At 48.7% G+C, this 10,811-nt stretch overlaps 1 protein-coding gene across 3 annotated transcripts in view; it reads right to left on the reverse strand.

Annotated features, from left to right (window-relative positions):
- Window positions 1-6,308: 6,308 nt before the first annotated feature.
- The window catches only part of ass1 (argininosuccinate synthase 1), a 33,331-nt gene continuing 28,828 nt past the window's right edge, over window positions 6,309-10,811 (reverse strand). For all 3 annotated transcript variants that reach the window (XM_064308100.1, XM_064308099.1, XM_064308102.1), the window contains exons 13-15: window positions 8,668-8,824; window positions 6,716-6,781; window positions 6,309-6,544 (exon numbers count right to left, since the gene is read on the reverse strand). In XM_064308100.1, the coding sequence (XP_064164170.1) occupies window positions 6,496-6,544; window positions 6,716-6,781; window positions 8,668-8,824 (272 nt within the window). In that variant the 3' untranslated portion in view covers window positions 6,309-6,495. The remainder of the gene's footprint in view (window positions 6,545-6,715; window positions 6,782-8,667; window positions 8,825-10,811) is intronic.

The following is a 10,811-nucleotide window of genomic DNA, read 5'->3' on the forward strand; positions in this document are numbered from 1 at the left end:
GGCCTCCGCTGGTGATTCACACAGAAGTATCCGGTTTCTAGACCCATTAGCCTCGGGCATTTTATCACCTCCAAAAGAGAGGAGAAGAATGAAGAGGGAGGGGGGTAGGGGGCTGGGGGCAGTTGCCATTACCTCGGCTGAGACTGACACTTCCTAATGAAGAAGTCCCATGCAACCTGAGAGCAGTCTCGTTCTGCTCGCCTATTGCTAACATGTGGCTTGGAAAATTGGACCCAGTCTTCAGGATGGGTTGGGAACCGCTAAGTGAAATTTTGGCATCAAAAGCCCTGTCGGGTGTTAGGAACAATTATACACCGGGACAACTGCTCCCACGGTGGGAGGGTGGAGGGAGGGGGGGCAGTATCTAAAGCAGGTGTGAGGATTTGGGAACCCTGCCAGTTAGTCAACACCCACTTCCCTGAGATGCGTTTGGGGGCTTGGAGCGGGGGGGGGCTTTCCCCACAAGGGGCTACTTGAGTGTCAAGTTTACCCCCCAGTCTGCTCCAATCCTGTTGGGCCTCTTGGGTCCTCAGTTAAGATTTGGGGATTTGAACCCGAGCTCATGCAAGAAAAAGCTCCTCTCATCTATAGCGTGGCCTAGAGCTGAATGTGTGTGAGTGTCTATGTGCGTGAGTGTCTGTGTGTTTGAGTGTCTATGTGTGTACATGGATACATTTTTGTGAACTATACATAATATTATGTGCCTATATAAACCATGGTCTTCCACACAAACAAAACAAGAAAAAAACATGAAATATGCTTTGACTAAGCATAAAAAGTAGTACAATGGCTGATAATTCATGGTGTGGAAAACAATCAGCCTGCAAGCTAGCAGCAATGACATTAAAATATATCCAGTAGCAGTATTTCAAAATGGATGGGTTCCTTTTGCTTTTGTTTACTCCAGATGCTAAACAACATCATTCTAGTGCTGAACAGAAACATTTAACATTTTTTACAAGTAACAACTCACCCCCCTCCCCAGAACACACATATGCATGAATCCACACTTACACACATGAATTTATCACATTGCACCAAACCACCTGTCTCTGTTTCCCATATTAATGACAGAGAAGTAGCTGGGAGCTATTTGTAACTGTAATGGCTATGTGAATAGGCTGCCGCTTAGTGTATAATCAATATGCAGACAGGAGAACAGGGCGCGGGAGTATGGTTTCACGCATGATGCCTCCTGTTCCTCCTTCCCAGCCCTCACCTGAAGCAGTTCTGGTCTCAGAGTGTGTCTACGATGGAGGGGAGGAGAGGCATGGTCTCCCTTTCTCATTAAACAGATTCATACAAACCAAGGTTCTGCTTCGAACAATTACCCCAGAACATCGCCTTCTGCACTACCGCGACTGAGGTTGGGACACCAGTTACTGTGCGCCTAGCTCATTTTCTTTCTTTACAAACAGAAACTTTTTGTCCAGGAGTGGTAGGCCCCACCATAGACGTGACACCAGCAGAGAGGTAGGCCCCACCATAGACGTGACACCAGCAGAGTGGTAGGCCCCACCATAGACGTGACACCAGCAGAGAGATTACATTACATTAGGCATTTAGCAGAGCTCTTCCAGAGCGACACACTTACTGACTTGATTGTATCCATTATCAGCTGGATATATACTGAAGCAGCAGGTTAATACCTGCTCAAGGGTACAAGGCAGTTCCTTACCGGGATTCGAACCTACGACCTTTCGGTTACGAGCGCAGTTCCTTACCCACTGTGCCACACTCCGTCCCCGCGAGCCGAGATACTTCTGAAAGGTCTGGGGTGTGGCCATTACGCCTGTTTCCCCTCTATGCACTGTCAGGCGCAGAGGGGAAAATCCTCCCCAGTAGGGTTGGGGGATGTTACCACTACAGGGTTAAGGAGGACACTGCTGGGTTAACCACTACAGGGGTAAGGAGAACACTGCTGGGTTAACCACTACAGGGTTAAGGAGGACACTGCTGGGTTAACCACTACAGGGTTAAGGAGGACACTGCTGGGTTAACCACTACAGGGGTTAAGGAGAACACTGCTGGGTTAACCGCTACAGGGTTAAGGAGGACACTGCTGGGTTAACCACTACAGGGTTAAGGAGGACACAGCTGGGTTAACCACTACAGGGTTAAGGAGGACACTGCTGGGTTAACCGCTACAGGGTTAAGGAGGACACTGCTGGGTTAACCACTACAGGGTTAAGGGTCTCGTTCTCTCTTCCCTCCTGTTCCTCTCCCTGTCTCTTCCCTCCTGTTATTCTCCCTCTCTTCCCTCCTGTTCTTCTCTCTCTCTCTTCCCTCCCGTTCTTCTCCCTCTGTCTCTCAGCTCTGCAAAACTGGCCCAGATTACTGTGAGCCCCAGTGTGGTGAGGATATTACAGCTAAATTGTGCTGTTTGTGCGATCGCCTCTCAACGAGCTGACAGGTAAGACTGTTGCCTGGTTGGATCAAATCTGAACAAATTTTAAAAAGAACATACAGAAAGGTGCAATTATAAAGGATAATTTCCTTTGAGAATAAGGAAAAATATTCCATGAAACATGGAGGATGTGTCAAAATTATATAGCTGATTTCGTATTATTAAATATCAGTGAAGTTGCTCTATTCGCTGTTTTGAATAATGGCGGAAAAGTCTTGACCGGAAGTCATCTGTGCGTTTCACAGTTGGAGTCTAGTCCTGGCAGGCAAGCGTGACGTCTCCCGCCATCTTACAGGGAATGATACGTCACTATTGCAGTAGGGAGAAGGACCTGGTCCGAACACTCTGCAGAAGCAGCCTTCCTTCCTCTCTTTCTTCATCATTTAATCTGTCTGAAGTGGCTACTGACTGACGAGGTGAAGTTTCTGCATTATCCCCTTCTCCTGTCCGTGCTCTGTGAAGGCTGAAAGGGAGGAATGCTCTCTGAACACTTGTGTTGTCACTTCGCTGTGAATGGCTCTCGACAAGAGCGTCTGCTGACAGACTGTAATGTACTATTAAAGCAGTGGGACCTTCTACAATGTTAAGGAACCACAGAGAAATCTATGGCTGTCAGCATTCTGATAGGAGACGGTTCCATGGGAGTCCACCAGTCACCAGGTCTGATGCGCTGAGCGGCAGTTATCATCTGATGGACACGGTTGTGACGGTCTTCAGTGTCTCATTTTTGATGGTGAAAATTCAGGCAGCTCACTTTCTTTTGTACTTGTTTTCTCAAAAATGAAGTCTCAATATTGGTACATTGCTCACTTTTACAGATAGGCTAACTGTCAAGGCGTCTAAAGTCTATGCTTGTGTTGCTTTCGCGGTCTAAAGTTCTGTATTCCCGGCAATAAACTGGGAAGACACGTGCATAATAATTAAAGTTAACAGTTCAGATCAAGGTACAGTTCCTTGTTTGAATGCGCGCCCTCTAGTGGAGCAGTGACAGCAATTACACGAGGTAGGATACACACTTTTTCCACCGCACAACGTATAAAAATCCCAAAGTTAAAAGGCAGCTGCATGGGAAACATAAAAAATGCAAGCTTTTTAAAACATAATATGGAACCGTCCACCCACATATTATTCATGTTTCTCTTTCAGTATATCTGAAAACAGTGGTCAAAAACATTGCCTTGGTCAGGATCACGATCATGCACAGTTATAGCAGGTATGTTAGATACAAACAGGACACAGCTGATTCACAGTTAAAACACATACAGCAGCACACGGGGTATAGTTACAGCAATTTTTTATGGGTTTTCATAAGCCTAAAATCATATATAGGCTTTTGCTGTGTTCACTCTTAGTAAAACCCAAAATGACATCAGATCCAACTGGAACCGATAAGCCAAATGAAATAAAATGAAAATAATTCTGCAAAATAGCGTAGCCAGCAAAGATTTTAGATCACATTTTTCTTTTGTAAACAGAATCTTTCCTTTCAGAACCATTATGTCATTCCTTTTCAGCTCGGTGTTCTTTCAAAGGAAAAAAAACATGTCCTTGGGTGGAGGCAACAGTTGATCGAAATCATGTCGCTTGACAGAAAAGGCCGTTAATGGAGTGGAGGCATTGTCGCCGCTTTAAAGGGACAATTTACATTTCTGTGGGCCGACCTGTTCCACCGCGCTCCCACACACCCCCACCGCCGCCCTTTCGCATTTCATTCCTCACTCCTTCATTCCTCGTCTCGCCTTTTTCTCCTTTCAGTCCTTCGCTCTTTAAAGGCACCCTCATCCCTCCATCATTCTCTCTCTCTCTCTCTCTCCATCTCTGCCACTGATGGTCCCACCTGTGCAGTGACCTTTAACCTTTCTCTCTGCTCAAAGGGTGCGTACACATTCACTCTTCAGTCACAGAGCTGTAGAAAAAGGCGCTTTCCAGCCAACCAGCGAGCGTCCATGGGGACCCTTCCGCTGCCGTCCTCGCTGCTCGATAAATGGTCACTCTTTTTAAAGCCATTGTTTGGAGCAGATGTTAATTATAAATTTGTTTTACCAGTAAAGAGAGAATACCAGAAGCAGATACACTGAAAAAAAAGGTTTCATCAGACAAACCTAAAATTTTTACTTTACAATTTGTCACACCTATATTTTTTAGGTGTTCTCAATAGAAAAATTTTAGGTTCATTTCAATACACCTAAAAAATACAGATTTAACAAAAACAAAAGTAAAATTTCAGTTTTATCCAATGATGCATTTTTTTCAGCGCGCACACACACACACACACATACACACAAGGAACGTATATGTGTGTGCATTTGCGTGTACGTGGTTGCAGTAAAGGGTAACTTCACCCTGTGCCAGTGGATGGATGTTTATGTGGACTGAAGGTCTAAGATTCTCACAGCTCATCACAAAGAACACAAAAATGAAATCTAAAGTAGTCCGTAGGTGGCGGATGGTCACACGTAAGACCTCTAGCGAATCAGGTGCATCTCTATCAGTGTCATGTGACGGGCAAATCACTGACCGGAGCTCTCAGGCCTCGGCCTCCACACAGGCCTCATCAGAAGAGCTGGGCACTGTTCAACAGGAGCTGGAGCAGGGCATGCATGGGGTCTGCTGTGAAGGGCCCCTCTCCCTCTCTCTCTCTGCCTCTCTCTCTCTCTCTTTGTCTCTATCTCTCTCTCTCTATCTCTCTCTCTGCCTCTCTCTCTCTCTCTCTCTCACACACACAGACGGGGTTGTGCTCTAATTAGACAGGGGGGCTGAAGACACCCGCAGAGTTGGCTGAACAGACAGAGCCCCCCCCCCCCCCCCCCCGCGGTGCAGCCGAAAGCTGGGGGGAGGGGGGGGAGACGCGATGGTGACCTCCCGCCGGGCGTCGCCACCCAGGGGACGATGCCGCACCGCTGCCGGCCGGTCTGCCACTCGCGTACAGTTCGAGGAAGTGAAGAGCGGCTCTGGCGCCGATCTGGTGCGCAAACGAAGGAGGCCCTCGCGTTCTGGCGTCTCAGCCCTCAGTCACGAAGGAACCCGCGTCTAATGCAGCGCACGTCGCAGTTTACGGGACCCGCCATCATTCATAAAAGAGATCCGGAGCAGCCATGTGTAAACGGCAACCCACATAGCCTCCTGTTCATCAGTGTGGGTCCTGTTCTTCACAGGCTCGGGCCACGGGAGCAGAAACTACAATACCCATCAGCCCTCTGAGACTGTTCCATCGCTGCTCTCTCCACAGCTGAAACCGCCCCACCCAAGCGGCCAAAAACCAGGCTGCGTTTTGGAAACTCTGTCTTGTTGCTCACTAGCGCCAGTGCAGTTGGCTCCAGGATAGGCATCTCAGCCACCCATTTTAATGTAAGTCAATGGCAACAATACAAGACAAAGATTCCACAAGAAAAAGTGGTCGCAATAGGTGTTTTTTTCTTGATCTAATTTCTCCCCATATGTCCATTTGTTAAGTTATTGTGCTATTAAGACAGTAATGATTTGTGGAGAACAAATGACAACCTCTGGAGAAGGCATTACATTTATCAAATAAATAAGATAGAATCCTCCTTAACTAGTTGACAAAATAGTGTCACACCCCCCTCCCACAGTGTCACACCCCCCTCCCACACAGTGACACACCCCCTCCCCAGTGTCTCACCTCCCTTCCACACAGTGACACCCCCCTCCCACAGTGTCTCACCTCCCTCCTACACAGTGACCACCCCCTCCCACAGTGTCTCACCTCCCTCCCACACAGTGACACACCCCCCTCCCACAGTGTCTCACCTCCCTCCTACACAGTGACACACCCCCCTCCCACAGTGTCTCACCTCCCTCCTACACAGTGACACACCCCCCTCCCACAGTGTCTCACCCCCCCTCCTAGCACCGCATAAAAAATGGCAAAGAAATTGTTTTATTGGAAATGATTTTAATCATCTTTTACTCTACTACATAAAACCTTTAGCCAAGCCACCGGCCACCAGAGGTCATTCCTCTTTGGCGCGGGGGGTTGGGGGGGGAACGTGACATGGGCAACCAGTGACCCCAAAACCTACATTACAGGCAGAAAATGTGGGGTCTGGCGGGGTCCCCAGCTCGCCCTCTTAATTTTTGGGCTGCGGATCACCCTGCAGGCGGTGGAACTCCTTCAGCCTGTGACACAGAGGGACAATTACAGGCAAATATTATTATTATTATTATTATTATTATTACTATGACTATTATTATTACTATGACTATTATTATTACAATTGTTATTATGATTATAATAATGATTATTCTTGTGCCCTATCCAGCGCCACATTCACTGATAGCACCACACACCTCACGGCATTGACCCTGATGAATCCCGACGCATCACAGGGGTCATAGTCTCCCTGCACGTCCATGCTGGAAGGTCAAAGGTCAGAGGTCAATACATATCACCAACAACAGGGCTACAAATGGCTCGCTCAGGTCTACATGCAGAAAATTCATCTTATATTCTTTTAATTCTCCTCCTTACGGAAAATTTTAATAATAGCGAATGAAATCAGGTACGAAATGGCAGCTTTTCTTTTGACTGAAACTCAAGTAAGCTGCTGTCAGTGTCTGCCCTTGTCTGAACAGCGTATTGTTTGTTCCAAATGAACAGACTGCCACTGCACTCATATACGGCTCGAAGAATAGAACTCAAGTGGTTAGCGGTAACCTTCCGCTAACGTCCGTATGAAGGCGGCACCACGCAGTCAGCGCGCTGCTTTCAATCGCTGCCAAACACTCGGAAAAATGCGCTCTTCAAAAAAACAAAAAAAAACGGCGGTGACATTTTAGGCCTTTATTCTTAGCGGGGGCTTTGATACGGGCTCCCTGAGAGGCGGTTCATCGCGGAGACGAGCGCACGATGATGCTGCTGCGCTCTTCAAGGCTGCGGACGCTTTGTTCTTCAGCACATAGTGTGTCTTGCGGCTCAGAGCACAGAGCTGCAGCTGAGCTGAAGCCACCTAGTGGTAACCCAACGATACTGCAGGTTTTTGGGGGGAGCCTCTTAGGTTGCTAAGAGCACTATGCCTGTATTAACACACTGATACACTGTAACTGTACGTGCTGTTACTCACTGACACACACACACACAGAACTGTACAGGCTGTCACACACTGATGCACACAGAACTGCACATGCTGTCACTCACTGACACACATAGAACCGTACATGCTGTCACACACTGACACACACACACACACAGAACTGAACATGCTGTCACACACTGATAAACACAGATCTGTACGTGCTGTCACTCACTGACACACATAGAACCGTACATGCTGTCACACACTGACACACACAGAACTGTACAGGCTGTCACTCACTGACACACAGAACTGTACATGCTGTCACACACTGATAAACACAGATCTGTACGTGCTGACGCACTGACACACACAGAACTGTACATGCTGTCACACACTGACACACTGACACACACAGAACTGTACATGCTGTCATACACTGACACACACACAGAGAACTGTACATGCTGTCACACACTGACACACAGAACTGCACATGCTGTCACACACTGACACACACAGAACTGCACACGCTGTCACACACTGACACACTGACACACACAGAACTGTACATGCTGTCATACACTGACACACACACAGAACTGTACATGCTGTCACACACTGACACACAGAACTGTACATGCTGTCACACACTGATAAACACAGATCTGTACGTGCTGTCACTCACTGACACACACAGAACTGCACACGCTGTCACACACTGAAACACAGATCTGTATGTGCTGTCACTCACAGACACACACAGAACCATACATGCTGTCACACTGACACACACAAAACTGTACGGGCTGTCACACACTGACACACAAAGAACTGTACGGGCTGTCACACACTGATACACACATACACTGATCTGTACATGCTGTCATACACTGACACACACACACAGAACTGTACATGTTGTCACACAGACGCACACAGAATTGTACGTGCTGTCACACACTGATACACACACACACTGATCTGTACATGCTGCCACACACAGAACTGTACATGCTGTCACACACTGACACACACAGAACTGTACATGCTGTCACACACTGACACACACAGAACTGTACGGACTGTCACACACTGATACACACACACACTGATCTGTACATGCTGTCAAACACTGATACACACACACACTGATCTGTACATGCTGTCACACACTGACACACACACACACTGATCTGTACGTGCTGCCACACACTCACACCTCACCTGACGAGCTCCTGGTTGTAGAGCGACCTCGGCGACTCGCGCCCCAGGACGTACACCTGGCCCTTGAAGATGGACAGCTGCACCTTGCCCTCCACGTTCTCCTGGGACTTCTGGATGCAGTGGCGGAGAAAGGCACATTCCGGGCTGTACCAGAACCCTATGGACGCACACAGACGGGTGAGAGGCACGGAACGGTGGGGAGGGAGGAACCGAGAGGAAGATAACTCCCGTCACAGCCATGGTCAGACAGCAGCAACCATTCCTCACAAGAAAAAGGGTTATGACTACAGTACCCAGAATGCCTCTCTCTCCAATCTCACACTCAGTGGTCTTCAGGTACTACTGTACAGCTGCTTCCCTTGAAACTAATGTATGACATATTATTAGTATTTCAGCTTTACTTACACCTGCCATTGCATTTATAACAGAATACGTTTTTGTAATGACAGCCTTATTGTATGAATCATGTTGCTCTGGGTGAGAGTGACTGCTGACCAAATGCATGCAATTTTAAAGCAAACAGGCAAGAGGGGCAGTACAATCTTGTTTAATTTTTAAAAACCGGTACTTATTCAAAAGAACAGTAGCAGAACAAATACCAGAAGCGGTGTAGATCAGAACAGCCCTTTCTTTAACTTGCTTACCAAACTGACCAATGTGAGATGTTTACATCACTGAATACAAAGTGCATTGACACATTAAATGAGAAAACAGATGGAGGAACCTCACCCTGTGCTAATGGGGGGGGGGGTTAAGGGAGATGCCCCCCCACCGCCCTTTATGAGCAGATTTCTGCATCTGTTTCTCTCTCACAAACGCTGGTCTCAGCCTACAGGTGAACACTCCCCCCACTTGACAGGTGACCCTGCCCCACTGCCCCCCAGCCCCCACAGGTGAGCCCACCCCCACGCCCTCCTCAGGCTCAGGTGACTCCACCATTGGGCAGAAAGAAATCAGCCCCCCCCCCCACAAACCCCTTCTCCACAGGAGCTTTCTTCGCTCACATCTGAGCACCCCCTCCATTTTCCTTCTCCTCTCCCTCTGTCTGTCTTAATCCACACTGGCCCCTGAACACAACCTGAGAATACACTGCATCTGCGACCGGCCAATCCCACTCAAACCCCCTCACCCCAAACCAACCCACTCAAACCCACTCACCCCACCCAAACCCACTCAAACCCCTCACCCCACCCAACCCACTCAAACCCCTCACCCCACCCAAACCCGCTCAACCCCTCACCCCACCCAATCCCACTCAAACCCCCTCACCCCAACACAACCCAGTCAAACCCCTCACCCCACCCAAACCCACTCAAACCCCCTCACCCCACCAACCCACTCAAACCCCTCACCCCAACCAACCCACTCAAACCCCCTCACCCCACCCAACCCACTCAAACCCCCTCACCCCACCCAAACCCACTCAAACCCCTCACCCCACCCAAACCCACTCAAACCCACTCACCCACCAAACCACTCAAACCCACTCAAACCCACTCACCCCACCCAAACCCACTCAAACCCCCTCACCCCACCCAAACCCTCAAACCCCTCAACCCCACCCAAACCCACTCGATCCCCTCACCCCACCAAAACCCACTCAAACCCCCTCACCCCAAACGACCCACTCAAACCCCCTCACCCCACCCAAACCCACTCAAACCCCCTCACCCCACCCAAACCCACTCAAACCCCCTCACCCCAAACTGACCCACTAAAACCCCCTCATTCCGCCCACACTGATCCATCTAGACTGACCTGGTCCATGGCCCGTTTGCAAAGCTGTGTCAGCATGTACGGTGAAGGTGTGTATAGTGAGAAAGAAAGCACACACACACAAACACACACACACACACACTCACTGTGTGTCAGTCTCTGTGCAAACCCTTGAGCCGTTGTTGTGGAGGATCTTAAATGTCCCAAGTCTAAGACTCCAATGATTTAAATCATACCCGCCTCCGCCCCCCCCCACTCCTACCGCAGGTCTCATAGGTGCTTAATCACCCTGCCTGTAAACAGCCCTGCAATGGCTCCAATCCTATTATGCGGATGAAGAGGAGAAAACCAGCGCCTCACACAATGAGATAAGGACACCTGATCCAGACTGGGCTGCCACAAAGGGGCTATTTCTAGAGACAGGCTGC

This window comes from Anguilla rostrata, chromosome 14, assembly GCF_018555375.3.
Source record: "Anguilla rostrata isolate EN2019 chromosome 14, ASM1855537v3, whole genome shotgun sequence".
NCBI classification, from domain to species: Eukaryota; Metazoa; Chordata; class Actinopteri; order Anguilliformes; family Anguillidae; genus Anguilla; species Anguilla rostrata.